Here is a 19,070-nt window from a genome sequence, read left to right on the forward strand (position 1 = left end):
CATTATCGAAGCATTTCATGGAACGCGAATGCGATCTCACGCAGCAGCACATTATCGAAGCATTTCATGGAACGCGAATGCGATCTCACGCAGCCGCGCATTATCGAAGCATTTCATGGAACGCGAATGCCATCTCACACAGCCGCGCATTATCGAAGCATTTCATGGAACGCGAATGCCATCTCACGCTCGACGCATCCAGAGCTCCAGGCTGCCATGTATTTAAATTGAAAGCATCTGCAGAGCTGCTTTGTTTGTGCTCAGTTACAAATGAGTTGTGGGGAATGTTTGTCTCAGAATGTCAAGCTCTTTCAATGCCAAGCTAGTATTAGATAAACCTGTGTATTAAATGAAGATTTCAAATATGTTAAAAAAATCATTTAGCAAAGCCGAAAAGCGAATTCGTAACAGCAGTGCATAGTTCAAATGAGCCATAGAGCTTGTTGTGCCATAATCGAATCGACTAATAAGATTATTAAAATAATTCATTGGGTTTAAATATAGAATTTCAATACCTAATACGCCAATTTTTCCCAGATATTTATTCCATGAAATTACCGAATTCCAGGTTTCGACATTTGTATCTAAAATCATTACCCACACTCGTAACAAGAGTTCTTTCTTATCATAGTTTGGAACATTGGCTATATTGTTAAATTTGTTCGCTCTTTAGTATTTTGGAAGTCATTCAAAGAAAGATGGATACGTAGTTTGTTATAACATATTTATTGCATTCATAAAACATACGTAAAGTGATAATATTAAATACACGTAATAAAAATTCATTAACTAATTTTTAAGGCCAGAGATTAAAAATAAGTTGAGCAATCGAGAAATGCATGCAAGCTAAATCCGCATTATTAAACATCAATACATGCTCATGCATCAGCAAAGCTTTTGAATAAAGAATCGGTTGACAAGGAACATTGAACGATGCCGCGGAGAATAAAAAGTTATTAATAACGTATGAACGCTCACAACGAATAGGGTGAAACAATTTTATCTAAAAGACTTGAGCGAACTCATTTGGAAAGTGTTTAAAAATAATGATGCAGGAGAAATTGTAAAGTAAATGTGCTGCAAAAATAGAGTGAGAAAAAGCGAGTGAACTTGCCAATCATTCGTCAAAAAATCAGAATCAAGCGCATACAAGGCTCAATAGTTCACGAAAAAATTCTTAGAATTTGCTTAGAATATTAACATCATTTGCAATAAAAAAGGAAACAGAAAAAAACTTGTATAATCATGTCAAAATGTGAGGTACTGTTATAGTTTTTTAACTTTTTGCTCATGAAAAATTCAGGCACCGAAATTCTGTGAATTTGTGTCTATGGCGGTCAAATGACATAAATTTATTAGAAAAACCCCTTATATTCTCACCAGCAGCAACGAGTTGCGTGACACAAGGCTTGCTTGTCGTGCCTATTTCATTAGACGCCCAACACAACAGCTCCTCCTGCAGTAGGTCTGAAGGTGTCGTACGCGTCATGGTGGACACGCCGCCTGACGTACGAACCTGATAGACACGTGCACGTGATGTTACTATATAGCGATTTCAGCGTTTATTAGGCCGTAGGCCCGTCGCCGATTCTTAACCTCGCAGAACATTCACGGCTTGGTGCGGTCTCGGACTCGCAGCTCACTGCTAAAATTCTGCTGTGCTTAACCGCCCGGCCTCCTCGCCGATTCTGACCAGAAACTGGCGCACAGAGCTGGGATCGAACCGCGCCTCTCTGCTCCAATCTTGGTACTCTGGGCCTATACTTTCAAAAAAAGTTAAGAGATCTTTAGTTCATCAGCCAATCATTGACGGCCTTTCAAGCAAAATCCACCAATCACAGACAAGAAAATAGAGCGTAAGTAATTACGTTCACTTAACAAATTTTGAAAGTATGGCCCCTGAACTGTAACCACTGGGCCACCCTGCCGTGAATAGTAAGCGTGACACATACGTATTTGCTACTAATAGGTTTGATGTATAAGTGTGGCATTAATATTTAGTACATGAAACATTTTTGTCATTTGTACGTGGTAAACCATTGACCTACACTAGAGGATGCTAAGTGGATATGATCACTAAAGGTGCCGGTACACAGGGATAGTATTAGCCACTAGTTCATCCGCCGCTTGAACTGTCCACGCTACTAGCCTCGTGTCAGCCGCTTCAGAGCCATGCGCCAGCAAGTGCCCGAGACGCGACCAAGAGGGACAACGATGTGTTGATTTCTGCGCTGGAGAAGTGGCTAGTAGCGCTGATGCAGCCATGGTGAGAGCATCTGTGCCGCTCTTGTGAAGTATCTTCTTGGGTCAAGTGAATCGTGGCTTGTTTGAACGATAATGTTTCTAAGAAGAACCCAACAAAGTGGATTCCGGACGATATTAAATTATTCTCTGAAATATTCCAAAAATATGAATTAAAGCATAATGTTTGCCATGATGGTTACTCTAACAAAATGAAGAGAGAAACGAGTATTTTGAAACAGAAAGAAGACCTTATTAGTTAGAGTTTAGTTGTTGCCGACGCTGCATTTTTTAGGGCTAGAATAAAGAGTATAAAAACGACGTACAGACTCGAGTTGTTGAAGGTGATCCCACTATCCAACTTCGCAGACCTCACTCGACGGCTGCTAACGATGCACTGGCGGGCGCGAACGAGAAGATAGCGGCACCTTCTACTCTCCTTGTGTACAGGCTTACTTGCCGGATAGTCACTAAGCGACCGACACTTGCCAGATTTACTAGCCGTCTGCACTATCCCCGTGTACAAGCACCTTTAGAGAAAAGCACTGAGTTGGGGGTTCAACACCGCAACTGGTTGCGATAGATTCAACTGGTTGTGATAACATCTTTTGTGGCAACAGACAAACATAAATAAACATAAATAAGCAACAGACAAACATAACAGGCATAATTATATATTATATATATATTGTAGTTTGTCAATTATCACCGCAGTGAGTAGAAAATGACGTCGAGTTACTGTAGGTTTCAACATTCAGTTCAGCATTCCGTCAGGAAAAAATTTCAAACAGTATTCGAGCAGAGGCCTGGATTCGTCTATTGACTTTTACGGCAAATTCTCATCTGAAATAAGAAGGTCGAAGAGCATCCTCGATGAAGTGAACGTATGGCTTGACTGGTAATCCTTCGAGACGCTTGTTTAAAGCTCGAAAATGTGACAACCTTAAATTATGAGCCTAGCTTGATGAAAGACTTCATTAAAATTTACAGTTGGTGCGTGATCATAATAAAAAAGAGATCGTTGCAAGCCGCAGAAATAATGTTTAATGAAACTTATGTTTATAACGATCGATGTGGATGTTCACAGTTCATATCATCAATTCATGATTTCTGTTTAATTTTATGAGTATATGTTAATAATTATTATTTTTCAAAATTACATTATCTATCTTACATTGTTTGCACAATATGGTGACGATACTTTACAATGATACAACAATGATACAATGATACAATGATGTTATGAGGAAATTAAAACGTTATAAAATATGATTTAAATATCTATAATAGTAAAATAAGGTGGTGAAGATAATATATAAGAAGGTCGTTGAAATCATGTGACATCGGAAAACGAACGTTGGATCAAAGTATTTATATTAAATTTTCTAATTGTCTAGTCCATATTTGTAGAATTTTTTTTAGTTTTGCGCTACTATCAGAAAAAATTCGTCGTTCCATATCAGAATTTGATTTAGTAATCCCTATTTCGCTTCCATTTTGCTTTTTATGGATAGATCAAGTTCTTCATGAAGCGCTAGATAATCTACGACTTCTACTACTACTATTACTACTACTACCTTTTGCTGTACTCTGGCATCACTCGGGCTTCCTTTTGGTTTCAACTTGACTCCAGTCCGAGTTGACTTTTGTTTGGACAAATTTCGGGAAAAATCTCAAAGAATTCTCGGACGAATCTCAGCTCAAGTTCTGACATATCTCAAACAAATCGGAATGATGGGCAAAACAACGAGTTAAATAATAAAAGAGAGCAATTAAACTAGAAAATTGAATTCTCCTACGAATTTCGAATTAAGGTTCAATGAAATTCTGCACTGTGAATTCGCAATCGATTAGCAGTAATTAATAAGAGAGTTATCATCAAGTCAGGTAGGGTAATGTGATAGGAATGCTATCAAATTAAATTGATTATAATTATTTAAAGGAATGGTGGCATCGCTAGCCAACTATTAATATTTCCAACAATATTATCAATTATATAAAATATATTCAGCAACAATGTTATTCCAATAAAAGGTATAAGCTAGAAACTCCGCAAAAATATTCTATTTATCCAAATTAAAATTTGGTGCAAGGCTCAGCGCCAATTAAACAACAGAGCAGAGTTGCTGCAGGATCAGACTTGACGGCCGAATAGCAGCTGATCCTGAGCAGGATTGTTACCGACTAAGTCGGAGGCGATCAAGATTTGCCTAATGAATACATCAGGCAAGATCTTTCAGTTCGTCATGTTTCATTAAAAAGTAAGCCGGGTTTGGTGCAAACTTCCTTTCAATTCAATTTTTCCAGGTATCTAATAAAAATATCTATTGTTTGAGGACTTCGAAGTCCGAAAAATTCCTTAATAAACGATGCTCTAGTGTATGCGCGGCTCTATATATACGAGCATCATTTAGCATCCTCAGGCAAGAGTCTTTGAATGAGTTTTAGGTATTGTTCTGATTACTTTTATTTCTGAATTGTCATATTGTATTGTCATATTGACGGGTCATATTCATTGTACTAAATGATTGTGATGTGATTTATTGTTGATTGTGCATGTAATATTACTATAAATTATACGTTTGAAAACTCTTTCATTGCTATGAATATAAAGGAAAACGTTTCGGAGACCATCTCCATCGTGATTGATTTGTGATTGTGTGTCTTGATCCTACGAACTGACAATGGAGCTGGTCTCCGAAACGTTTTCTATAAAGATATGAATTTTTGGGACTATTCTTTGCTTTTAAATTCTTATTTATTTGCAATTTAAGCAAAAAAGTGACATAAATTGTTTCATTGCTTCTATGAGCAGACGGATATTGGGTTTGCGCGTAGACCTAAAGGACTGAGAGTTTACAGGTTTTCGTGAGTATAATATCGGGTCTTCTGTTTCCAAGCGTCAAAATTTTTTAGCAGGTAATTAATTATTCAGGACTGTAATTATTCAGGACTGTAATTATTCAGGACTGTAATTATTCAGGACAATTACATATGAAGGCTGAAGGTTGGAACGGTTCAAGCTTTTATTCGAATTTGTATTGAGGTATTCTTCTTTCAACTACACGGTGAGTAATATTAATTGAATAATGTAATGCTACAGGCTATATATAATGACATTATCAGTATTAAATATTTATATTCAGGCATCGATTGCAAACAATCCTCAAAGTGAAGTAGGATCTGTTCGCTGCGTGTGAATAATTTACCTTGTTTTGTTTAAGCTGCCGGTAATAATGGGCGTCTATATAAAAGCAATCTTCTTGACAGTTGCGCTCAGCAACATGTGGAGGTCGTAAATATTTAACATCAATTGCTTGTTCTTCTTCTATGATTACTTTACCAACGCCATAACAGGACCAAAACTGCCTGCAAAACATGGAAGAACTTTATTCAGAGTTGGTGTGAGTGAAAAAATATAAACTACATTAAGTTGAAATAGAATTTGATCGAAAAGAATCTAAAATTTACGTCAATGAACAGAAAAATCATACAAGACTTAATTTATATTTAAAAGCAAAGAAAGCGCCAAGCAAATTCACCATATCGATATTGAAAACGTTTTCAATATCGATATACATATAGTGAATTTGCTTGGCGTTTTCTTTGCTTTCAAATTTCGTGTGAACTTGCGCTATAAGCAGACTGATAATATAAGTACTTAATTCATATCATTTTATGATATCAGATGATTTTTTATAGTAAAAATTACCTACATTATAATCGATGACATTGAGCAATTTTTGACTCATGAAATCACGCTTCCTATTAAGAGCCGAAACAAATCTTCGCCTCAATTGATTTTTTCCGGCAAGGGCTACGTGGTTTAGCTGTTTACTTGCGTTCAGACGCAGGAATCACAGTGAATTTTTCAAGAAGGTTTATTCCAGTCGATGGACTGAGGCAACAAATCTGTGACTTTTATTGTCTCATGACTTGGCAGCGTATAGGAAGCTTATCAATATTGAATGCCTTTGCTCGAACCGAATACTTCCTAGAGATGCCAACATTTCTGTGTTGCTGAGAATTAGGTCTTGCTAGCTAAACAATTTAGAGGCAAATTACGAGTACAAATGTAAGGAAGCTGAATTAAATTCCTCTGCTGTAATTTTTTTGCGGTAAAATTGAGCGCAGGCTTCGTTTACTTCCAAGTAAATTGCTGGCGTTGCTTTCGAACGAAAATTCAGTGCCAGTTACAGAAATGAATTCCTGAAATGTTCATCACAATAACCGATGGTTTACCCTCATTTTTCACATCCACACATCCAGCTTTCTCAGCTTTTATTATTTGTTTTCATTATCAAATACTTCGGGGTTCCCATATCAGTAAATTTAGCCGAATGTTTTTTAGACGAGTACTTCTGAGTCTCGCACGAAGCAAGTTCCAACCGTTTCATGCTCCTATTAATATTTAAAATAAATTGTCATATAACTCCTCGAACACTTACGCGATTCATGCGAGCACTTCGACTATGTCTCTCATAAAACTGGAACAACAATGAAAACCTGTATAAATAAAAAAGGTTGAATAGCACATGCCTAAATCACTGACAAACTGAGCAAAAAAAATGAAACAAACATGAATAAATCATTAGCAAATTAAGCACACCAACATGAAAGGAGCATGAATAAATCTCTGACAAACTATATAAACGAACATGAAAGAAACATAAATAAATCATTAGTAATTAAGCACACAAGCATTAAAGGAATATGAATGAATCTCTGACAAAGTACATAAACAAATATAAAATGAACATGATTTAACCACAGTTGAACATCTACATTTTTCATCATACCGCGGCGTCAGGCTCGAGGAGCGTCACGCCCTGACTTGTGTTGAGGCTCCAGGAGAAGCGCGTAGGGGGCGGGTGAGCGTCCACTGCGCACTCGACGCTTACATTCGCCCCACTGCTCACCAGCAGCCGCTTCTGCTCCCACCGACAGCGAGGGGCAACTGAAGTAAAGATGGGAGAATTGCAATATTTTAACAGCGTGGGGCAACTGAAGTAAAGATGGGAGAATTGCAATATCTTAGACGGAGAGCATTTTTCTTGAAATTTGTTTGCATTTGAGGAATGTTTCGACAAAATTCTACGCTTATGTTGTTCCCGCTGCTCACATGTAACCGCGTCTCCTGCCACCGACAGGGCGGGGTAACTAAGGTAAAGACGAGCGGTAATATTGTAGTCGGAGGAGAATTTTTCTTAATTTTTTTTAAATTTGACAAAAGTTACGGAGAAATTTACCACCTGTTAAATTCTTAGCATATTGAGAATTAGTAGGTTTTCACAGATTTTTATTTATGCAATGTGATAAAGTTAAAAAAATAATGATTAGAACTTTTGAAATAAATCAAATGGGTTTGAATTCAAAATTCCAGACTTAAAATTAAATTCAGATTAAAAAATTTAGAAATCCGAGAAGACATATAATATAAGTTGTTAAAAACTCAAGCAGTAGCTAATATGTTAATCAATTAATTTTATTAAATTGGATGTCGCTAAATAGTTAGTGAACACGACGAAATTAGCCCACGGTCACATGGCTACACAAATCGAATAATCAAAGCAAGTTATGAAGCAAGAAATAAATATATATAAAAACTTATAAATGTGAAAAATGAATTTAAAAAATCACCCTATTTCGTTGATTAAATGTCATTACAAGTTATTATTCAAGTAAATTGTATAAATTTTCGTGCAAATGTATTCATTTGAAACCTCTATAGGGTTGGTTATATGATGAACAAATAAATATTCCTAATGACGAAAATTAATAAATGCTTGATGAAGCCTGAGAGACTGAGTATACATGTTTATTAATCAAACAAACGTTAGTGGTCGGGGAATAAATCCAGATATGTCACGTCAGCAACATAATCTAAATTGCATTATTGATTGGAATGACAATTAGAGATGAAACTTGGCTAATAACAAAAAATTTCTGCCAATTGTGACAGAGCTAATAAATATGTTAACAAATTTCATCATTCAAATGACCAACATTTGCCATTTTTCTCCTGACACTTTTAATGGCTGGAACAACTAAAAAAATAGATCAGTATACTCGCAGCAGTGAGTGCCAGAGAGCGCATTTTCTCGTCCGTCCGTGAAGTCACGGACGGACGGACGAACGGGCATGACGAGCACAATGGCGCTTTTTTCCATAAAGAAGAAAATGCGCTATAAATATGTATTATCACTCGACCTTGCGGCCCACCCCGCCACAGGTTTATGGTCTAGAGTTAGTTCATCATATCAGCACTTACGCACTCGTAAGTCGATTTCGCGTACTTACGAAGTTTTGATAATACGGCCTCTGGCTATTAGTAAAACAAAGAGTTAGATTTCACTAAAATCGAAGCTCCCACATTTAGCGAATAATATTTTCCTAACGCACACTTTCTCCCGTGACTCACACTTGACGTGTAGAGCGTGTCTACACGTCAAGTTCATACCACTACAGGGGAAAATCGAAGCTCCCACATTTAGCGAATAATATTTTTCTAATGCACACTTTCTCCCGTGACTCACACTTGACGTGTAGAGCGTGTCGGTTGCTGTGGTCGGAGCCGCGGGTGTTGTCCGCTCGACAGGAATATTCGCCGGACGCCGCGGCGGTGACGCGCTGCAGCACCAACGAGTCCTTCGTCACTAGGACACCTCTGGCGCGGTCACTCACCACCTCCGTGTCCTGATGGAGACATTGCAGGGGCTTATTGATAATATTCATGTAAATTTGATTTATGAACAGAGAAGTTGTTTGGTTAATATTGCTTTGCATTTGGCACAATGTATAGCATGAGGTAATGAATGCTACCTCAGTGCCATGACAGTGACATTGGAGGGATTTATTGATAATATTCATGTAAATTCGATTAACGAAAAGAGAAGTTGTTTGGTCAATATTTAATTGCATGCGGCATTATGTACAGAATGATGTAATGCCTGCTACTTCAGCGTCCTGACAGTGATATTAGAAGGGTTTATTGACATTATTTTAAACATGCCTTAGTGCCTGCTACTGCCATGTCGTGAGAGTTGCATTAAAGGAGTTTATTGAAAATGTCTTTGCAAATTCGTTTAATAATCAGAAAATAAATTTGATTGAACATTTGATCTAATTTGATTTTATTTTTTACACGATTGCATGCTTGCAACGTTGATTACATACACAAAATGGTGCTATAGTAGGTTCCTTTTTGGTAAATAATGACGATAAATTGAAATATTTGCAAATTATTGATCACATCCAAACTATTATCCATCTTTGCTCCTTTCCAAGTGATTTGTTTCTCATTTTATGGTTTGAAAATCATCGAAATTCGATTTTTTTGTTGCTATTTCGTTGTGAGAGAAGCAACGAAATATATTGGCCGATGAGAATCAGCAGCCTATTTTAAAAATTCCCATCTACATAAACATAATATGTACATATAATTGTGGCAATTCAATGTAGACAAGCAAAATTGCGGAAGTCTTACAGAACTTTTTTGGAAAAAATAAACTGGATTCTTTTGGAGAATTTCAAATTATGAGACCAGAGTTCACAACTTTCACGAAGTCCTAGGATTTTAGACGCACTCGGAACTTTTGGACGCTACTGAAAAACAGGGTTTAGAGATAAAATTACATTTACGTCACAATCAAAACAAGGTAGTGTTCCTCCGATGTTGTATGCAATAACATTGTTTGCATTAACTGACATGCAATAAAGATTGCATGTTATTAATTTATCAAACGTGTTTTGAATTGAGCGATTTAAAAAACTCTCAAATGCTACTAAACTGTCAAACTATCGACATTGACGCTACAACTGCAGTTGTGTTTAAATAACTATTTTTTTTGCTTAGCTCGTCATTGTACCAAGTAAAGAACATGCGTTTCAATTTAGAAGAAAATTTCACGTAGGAATTTCAAATATTCGTCCCAACAAACGAGTTGTTCACCGTTGAAATAGGATCGGCTCGTGAGATTCTTCAGCAAGAAAGGCCTTTTTATCCGCGTGTCTTGTTCACAATTCATCAGAAATATGCCGCTTCACCACAGGGTCTCGCAATTGGATGCACATTTTTTAGGAAGGCAAGCAAGATAAAATCGCCTCGACTGTCGAGAGCCTCGCTGGCAAATGAAAAACGACTCTTAGCGTCAGGCGCAGAGTTTTAGCTGCACTTTTTCCCGTGCTTTGTGCAGGAAGAGTTCACTGCAATCCGACCTTCGGCTGTTCAGTGGAGCATTGTTACCCTTTCTTATTCTTCTCGTCAGGCCAAATTCTGTGCCAGCTGAGGCTTGACACTGGCGTATCTGAACAAACCTACAGCTTTTTTCTTCCCTGGGCGTGGTGGTAGAAACCAAGCGATGCTCGACTTTGATAGATTAATTATGCTGCACGTATTCTATATCTTCCATTCGTAATTTGAAGCGTGAAATATATATCCGGCAAGACATTTTTTTGGTTCAATTTATTAATTGTAAACAACTCCTCTGTGCTCTTGTCAGTGTTTAAGCTTGCTCCTACTTAAATATGACGTCTAAGATGACATTTACCTGTGCAAGTGTAGCCATTTTCAGTGGTAACGTTGTTAACATTCACTAGGAACTATCCAATGGCTCTCATATTCCTATCAATTTTAGTTGAAAATTTCAATGAAAAAAACATTGACGCTTTGAATTTTCAACTCAAATTTACTAGCGAAATTATCTGTCGGGGTTATCTGTTCGACTTCTTTGCATGAAATACATGCTTTTATTACTGATCAAAATTACCTGCTTATATCAGCATCGGGAATAATCTGCTTTCGGATAGATAAAGTTCGTTCGTTGTTTAATATATAATAATTTATACAACAGAAATAATTCAGCCAGAGTAGCTGTCGATCACCAGTAATCGATCACGCACCATCAATTCAAAATGACTGCTCAAGCAATACGTTTACAGTAAGTCACCTCCCCCTGCGTTGCGTTCACTAGTAACACTCGCGTCCAGAGGTACGAGCACGGATAGTGCTTTTGCCACTCGGCACAGATCACCGAAACGCCCCTGACCCAAAGTGCAGGCTACCGCAACGCTCCCATCTTCACCCATCTTCACCTGGAGACCGGCGTCTTCCCTTTGTCCGCGCACCTGAACCTGGCATGTGCCCAGTTCCTCGCCAGCGCCCTCCAGCCCTCCCATACCTCATTCCGCATTGTTTCTGCTCCACTTGGGGACCGCCCCATGAAAGCCTCCATTCAGTCGAGTTTCGGCCACCTTGTCACACTACTCCTGGAAAATAGCATCTTACCTGCTGGTGCATACGGAGAAGCCAAACGGTCTCTCCACAGGGAGATCGCCTCTCGCGTCGTGCGACTGACGCCATAAACGCCGTCCTCGCTCCTCCTCCACCGCCGATTGCATCTGCTGAGACCTCACTCCCGCGCCCCTACCGTTCGGCGCTATCCCAGCTCCACTCGGGATACTGCGGCTCCCTGGCGTCCTACTCCGCTAGGATCGGACGCTCCCCTAGCTCCGCTTGCCCGGAGTGCGGGGATACCCTCCAGTCGGTCCAGCACCTCTTTGCATGCCCCGCCTTCCCCACGTCTCTCAGCGTCTCCTCACTGTGGGACAGCCCCGTGGAGGCAGCGGCATTCTTGACCACCCTCTCTGCCTTCGCCCACCTTCCCCTCTCTTCCGGTGCCTTCCCCCGGCCACCTCTTGAGCCTCCCCCCTTGCGAGCATGATGGACGCAATAAACAACAACAACCGCAACGCTCCTGGTCTACACATAAGTATTCACACCTGCTCTATAACCTCTCCCTAGAGATACATATATGCTCTAGAGATAGGTTCTCGCACTAGATCCAGATCTGTGTTAACGAATCTGTTCTAGATTTAGGTTAGCGCGCCTGCACTAGGTTTAGGTCAGCGCACTTGCACTAGGTTTAGGTCAGCGCACCTGCACTAGGTTTAGGAAGCGCACCTGCACTAGACTAAGGCCAGCGCACCTGCCCTAGACTCAGGTCAGGGCACCTGTACTAGACTCAGGTCAGCGCACCTGCTTGTAGAAGTGGACGGCAGAGGGGGGCGGGACGGCGTCCACGGCGCAGGTGAAGTAAACGTCGGCGCCTTCATTGACGTCGCCGGCGCTGAGGCCGCGGCCCAACTCCAGCCGCGCTACTGGCGGGTCTGGGGAGGAGAGTAACGGGTAGATTAAATTGTTTGTTAATTTGATAATTGGATGATAAATGACGGATAAATTAAATTGTACATTAATTTAATGATTGGATGATAAATAACGGATAGACTAAATTGTGCGATAACTTAGTAATTGGATGATGAATAACGGAGAGATTAAATTGTGCGTTAATTTAATAATTGGATGATAAATAACGGATAGGTTAAATTGTGAGATAATTTAATATTTGTATGATAAATAATAGATTAATTAAATTGTATGTTAATTTATTGGATGATAAATGAGGATAGATTAAATTGTGCGATGATTTAATAATTGGATGATAAATATGAAGATTATTAGCAGAACGTACAATAGTTGGATGATCGGGTGATAAATAAGGAGATTGTTGGTAAACTGTACAATAATTTAGTAATTGGAACTAAATAGGGAGATTATTACTAGACTGTACAATAATTTGATAAGCAGAAACAATGGAATATATGAATATTCATTAAGTGCTGATTAGTCATGAACTATAACATAACGATGCATACAATGACGATTATTTTATGTCTAAGGCTTTAGTGTGAAACTATTCACGAAAATTAGAGTAAATGATGAATTGAAACGGGAGTTGGATTATATGGCTGGTGAAACAATGATTGGAGTCATATCTCAATGAATTAATAAATAATCACGAATTACGTTTAATTGCAAATCCAGCGATAATAAGTAATGCAACGATACGCTGAAACTACACAAACTATGATGTTCGAAACTTAATTAATATTTTTCAGCCATGAACACTAGCGTCCGGAGTGCAGTGTGTTATCTACAAAATATCTAATAATTAACAAGCACGAGAGACTTAATATAAGTCCAGTAATGATGAACATGGGTGATACTGAACATTATAAGTACAAAAGACGAAATTCATTCAATTTCGCGCAACAATGCCTTCTTATTATCAATTTTAGTCGAAAATTTTGTAAAGAAAAATTTGTGCCTCAGAATTTCCCATTGTAAGTGACAGGCGAAATTATTTGTCGAAATTACCTGCCCGAATTATTTGGTTGGAATACCTGCTGGTAATCCAACCCTGCAGGATTACCTTGCATTACTACTTTCCGTGGATTTTAATGTCGAGTTGATGCTCAAAGTTTCATGAAGGCAACTCAAAACCACCTAAATGTCGAATGCAACATATATCTTATTTACCGCGTACCGTAACACATTGCTTATTCTATTATTAATATCGACCCTGACACTCGAGACTCTCGTTATGATTACATTGTATTGAGAGGGTAGCGAGGGGAGGAGAGGGGAGTACGGTGCTGCCCCTCACATGCTGCCCCTCACATGCTGCCCCTCACATGCTGCCCCTCACATGCTGCCCCTCACATGCTGCCCCTCACATGCTGCCCCTCACATGCTGCCCTCACATGCTGCCCCTCACATGCTGCCCCTCACACGCTGCCCCTCACATGCTGCCCTCACATGCTGCCCCTCACATGCTGCCCCTCACATGCTGATTATCAAGGAAGGGGGAAGTTGATCTTTCCTTCATTAATTTATTTAAAAGAAATTCATGCCGGGATGTTACGTCCAACAGCGAGCTATTATGTTACCGTCAGTGAGATGAACAAGATGTTATAAAAGTATTGCAGAATATCGATGCCTGAGAAATGAACCATGATCTTCTTCCAATAAATTATCGGTTTCTTCATTATTTTGTCTGTTAAAAGGAAGATATTTATGAATATCTTATAGGGTCTGTACTTACAGACTCACCCTCTAATAGGTGAGGCAAATCGTCTCACCAATGAAGAAAAAAGTTAAATAACTATGATGTTATACCAAGAAATGATGATATAATACAAAGATGCGTGGCTGATATGTGGCTTTAATAAAAACATCTGACAAAGCAGGCATAATTTCAACTATTTGCCAACTGAGAATATGTCTCTGGACAGATATATAGTTCATGCATCCAGAAAAATGTTTAGGTCATATTGTCCAAATAATGACACACTATTTGAACCACAGCGCGAGAAGAGAACAGACTAGTACACTCTTCGCCGGCCAAACTAGGTCAGCATGACCCACACAAAGGCAAAACGTGCATCGCTTTGTGAACAATGGCACACAGAGCTGCGGTGGTGCAGTGGTGAGAGGCTCAGTCTCTCGCACCCAGCTCCCGGGTTCGAGTCCCACTGAGGACAAGTTCTACCGGGAAGCTCAGCTCATGGTCAACTCAGCCATTCATCACACTCTGGTTGATAAATGAGTACCTGGTTTGTCCAGGGTGTGGTGTAATGCAATCAAATGGTTCTGGCGGGTCAGCGAGCCAGTGATGGTCGTAGAACTACCAGTGGCACCAAGTGCCCGGAAAAACTTACCTATCACCCCCCTCCCTAGTCGTCACTGCCAGGATGGGCAATTACAACAACAACAATGACACACTCGCATCATGTTTGAGCCATACTGTTGAAATAGTGACACACTTTTTTGTGAACATCTCTAGAGAGATGTTCGCTCTCTAGCAGAGAGCGAACAGGTACCCTCTTTGCCTGGCCAAACAAGATTATGATGCCCACATAAAGGCAAGACGAGCATCGCTTTATGGACAATGCCACACTCATTCTTGTGAGTGCAGTGTAGTGTGAGAAGAGCGTTAAGCATGCTGGGCCCCGAGCCGTGTCCTCATGATAGACCGGAGGCTTAGCGCCGCGAGGCCCCGGGCCGTGTCCTCACGATAGACCGGAGGCTCAGCGCCGCGAGGCCCAGGCCGTGTCCTCATGATAGACCGGAGGCTCAGCGCCGCGAGGCCCCGGGCCGTGTCCTCATGATAGACCGGAGGCTGAGCGCCGTGAGGCCCCAGGCCGTGTCCTCATGATAGACTGGAGGCTGAGCGCCGCGAGGCCGGCTTTAGCTCAGCTAATCCTGGCCTCAAGGAGAGACGAGCACTCAGAGGAATGAGTGAGCCTCTGTCCAAATATCGATGCACTTTTCGACATTTTATGGGTCATCCTGACCCAGTTAGGCTCTGCGTAAGGTCGTATCAGAGCTGGACCCGCTATCTGGTCGCGATGTGGGTAAGAAAGTAGGTCGTTATTTGGACAGCATGACCTATACATTTCTCTTAGTGTACGAGCCACCTCGAGTTTTCAAGCCTCCAATTTGCGGCGCTAATGCTATTCCATCGATGGCAACAGCGTCGAGCTTTTTGTTTTATATTCACTGACGATATATTAGCCTTCTGTGACCATTTAGATCGTTGAATTAAACGTTATTCTATGGAATAAACGTTAAATAAACTTATTTTAACGTCATTTCCCAAAAAACGGTTTGCTTCAGTGTAGGAACGCATCTGATTTGCTCTGGCTTCAATATTGCTTTGGTTCAAAGAGGCAGACTTTTTAAAGCTGACCTCGGATTAATTCAGGGAATATGATTGAGAACTTCCCAATCTCGGTTGTCTGAATGTTCTATTGCAAAAACAATCGCTGTGTAGAGAAAAAAAAACATACTAACGAAGATAGTTGGAGTTTGATAAGGATTTTTTTTTGTGACTCGAATTTTGGAAAATATTCATCAACGAAAGGATATCGGAGATGGGCAATGAATATAAGATTTCTGAAACTTTCTGTCAGAATTAATACTCTTCTTAAGAGCTTTACGCATACATAAATTGAAAGTTACACGCATAAAAATTACACGTATAATTTGAAATAACTCTAAAGCTTGATCCAAATATTTGAAAACACAAAATTTATTTCGATTCAAATATAAATTTTTAGCCTTGCATTGTAGAGGAAATAGATTCAAATTTTTTTTGTATATATGAGTTCTTGGTTGCAGAGTATTAGGTTTAGGATTTTGGTTTATCATTTTCAGTTTTCAGTCACCTTAGCCGTGACCTCCCCATCAGTAGGGCGTTTTGTCCATCATTGTGACTAGTGTTCGTGCCGTAGAGGTACGTTAATCCAAAGCTCTGTGATTATTTATGACTGTTGTCATTATTTATGACGTGTTATATTGATTATTTGTAGGTATTAATTTGTTTATTGTATGTTCATAGTCCTAAGTTAGGCATTTCAAGTGTTATTTTTGTTCTATTTCAGGAAGGCCTCGATTATTGGACTTGAATCTTGGGAAGTAAATTGGAAGTGATTGTAACGTATGGTTATGGTCATGGGTTGTGTTTTTCTTGTTAGAGTTAGGATTTTAGGTCGTTAGGGTTTTAGGCTTTTGTTTTGTTTCTATTTATTCTTCGTTAATTATATTTATTTAAAGACTGATTATTCATTGATAAATCCTTGGTTTATTGGTTGAAGGATTGGAGTAAAGAAATATCACGTGCTGTGTGTCGGGGAACGCTTATTCGTTAAGAGATTGTAAGCTCCCCAAAAGCATTAATGTGTAGACTTTTAAAGCTCTTTTAAAATTAAAAGGCTTTTCACAGAGATAGACGATGTCGTTAAATTCTACATACATTTGACCAGGCTCTGAACTCAAAACAATGTTTAGAAATCGTAAATTCAAAAGCCATCTCTAGAAATTTTTAAACTGACAAAAAATGATCACTTCACGATCGTCGTAAACTTATAATCGAGGTAACATTTTCCGAAGAATCAAGCCCAGGTTTCATTCATTTTTTTCGCTGGAATACAAGATCTAAAAATTGCGAGTCTGTGTCACATTTCTGCCTCGGCCAATTAAAAGGGTTTCTGCATCGCAAAAAAATTTCATTTATGGCCTTGTGGCCACGGCATCAAAGCATTTGATTTTACAATCCTGAAGCCATCGAACTTTTTTCGAACGAGCGAAACCTGATCTATCATCGACTCCCAACACGTACAAAAAAATGTACTTGGTTTTTAGCCAGGATTTTTTAGATTTATCCAACCCTTGACAGTCCCCCCTCGCTCCCAGGGGGTCAATATCGACCACTTTGTGGGCCTTGCCCCCAGCCGGGGGGGGGGAGGGGGGGAGGGGCATCTGTGATAACCACAGTCGAGCAGGAATTTCCGGACAAGAAAACTAATAATAAAGTTAGGCAGCCATGAGACGAGCGTCATACGAGTGTTCGGGTCGTGTTGTATACAGCAAGCACGTGTAGCGTGTAGTAAAAGGTCTAAGTGATTAGGTGAAAAGTATGTGGTAAGCAATCATAAGAAAATCTTAGACAGATTATGATGCCAATTCGACAAACTGATAACAAAATTTATAAATAAACTCTATAGTCAATTAGATGATTGCCAAGAAATTTTGTAATACAATATGGCTTTGTGGCGTATTTATTTAGCAATTAATGATATGTGACTTATGGTTACGGATAAAGAGACCAGTTCGTTATTACAGAGAGAAATGGCTCGCCAATAAATATTTTTAAATTATCATGTGTAATTGCTTCATATGAAATCAATGAATAGTAATATATGTGGAAATGATAATTATTTAATGTAAGTGTTGAAATTTGAAATGCCAAATAACGCAGACAACAACATTAGGATGAAGTTATAAAATATTAATATTTGAAAACAATGGTTGAAATCTCTCTCCAAATAAATCATTGTAATAGAAAGGTACTTTATAATGTACGTTATTTATTAGCCAGCATTAGAACTAGGTTATTAAATCCGATTTATATACAGTTCCAGTTTAAATCTCGATCCAGTTAGTGATGATCCAAGATGATCTTTGTTCAATTATTTATTATGTTTTACAATCCATAAGCTAAAACTTAATATTAGTAACGGAAGGCTTCGTTGACCGAGAGCTCGGTCCACTTGAGACAGCTGCAACTAACTATCTTTAAAGAAAGACATAGGGGCGCTCAAGATAATAATAATTACCGATAAATATATAATAAGATAGATAACATAATCCATAGACAATAAAATATAAAATATGATAGATAGCAGCTAACAGTAGCAATATAATGCATAGTCAATAAAATAGATAATAAGATAGATAGATTGCAGCTAAGAGTAGCAATATAATGCATAGACAATAAATTAGAAAATAAGATAGATAGCAGGTAAGAGTAGCCTCATCTGACATGTGACGTAGAGGCGTGAGGCGTTGGTGAGGCTGTAGAGAGGCTGGTTGGGGTTGGTTGCTGTACAGGACAAGACGCTGTCGTGATGGTCGCGCGTCACTGTCAGGGACAGGTGACTCTCAGACACCATCCCATGCGACCGCTCCTGTTCAACATACTTCCGCCTCAATAATTTAGTCTTTTCCAACTGAATTAATAATTAAATCGATACGGAATTAATTTTTTTCGTTAGATACACAGCATCATCAATAATCAAATAAGCATATAATTTGCGAGTGTCATAATTTATAGTTGTAAATTATTTAATTAAAGTTTGTAAGGATAATAATATGAATAGACCAATGAAGGCAAATAATTCCGCTGGTCTAATTGCTATGAATGAATATGTTTATTCATTTTTTGTAGCTACATCTCATCAGCTTTGATTCAAAATTTCTAACTGGTGAAGAAACATTTATTCATTTAAAGCTAGTCGGCGTGGCCACTAAGACGATTGGCCAGTTGCTTTCCATGGAATTAAGTAATTAATTAGTTGGTTAATTAATTGCAGTTAAAATAATTAATTAGTTGATAAACTAATTAATTGCAGTCCAATTTAGATTTATA

The 19,070-nt window shown here is 38.9% G+C and overlaps 1 protein-coding gene across 1 annotated transcript; it reads right to left on the bottom strand.

Annotated features, from left to right (window-relative positions):
- Nucleotides 1–1,380: 1,380 nt before the first annotated feature.
- LOC108672296 (roundabout homolog 3-like) lies at nucleotides 1,381–18,594 on the bottom strand (the record flags this gene model as incomplete). Its single annotated transcript, XM_018159939.1, has 5 exons — nucleotides 18,465–18,594; nucleotides 12,278–12,408; nucleotides 8,778–8,937; nucleotides 7,041–7,198; nucleotides 1,381–1,516 (listed from the first exon to the last, which is right to left on the bottom strand). Coding segments are annotated over exons 1-5 (715 nt in total), but the record flags the coding sequence as incomplete, so codon positions are not given.
- Nucleotides 18,595–19,070: the final 476 nt, after the last annotated feature.

The sequence above is a fragment of the Hyalella azteca genome, unplaced genomic scaffold (assembly GCF_000764305.2).
Source record: "Hyalella azteca isolate HAZT.00-mixed unplaced genomic scaffold, Hazt_2.0.2 contig7209, whole genome shotgun sequence".
NCBI lineage: Eukaryota > Metazoa > Arthropoda > Malacostraca > Amphipoda > Hyalellidae > Hyalella > Hyalella azteca.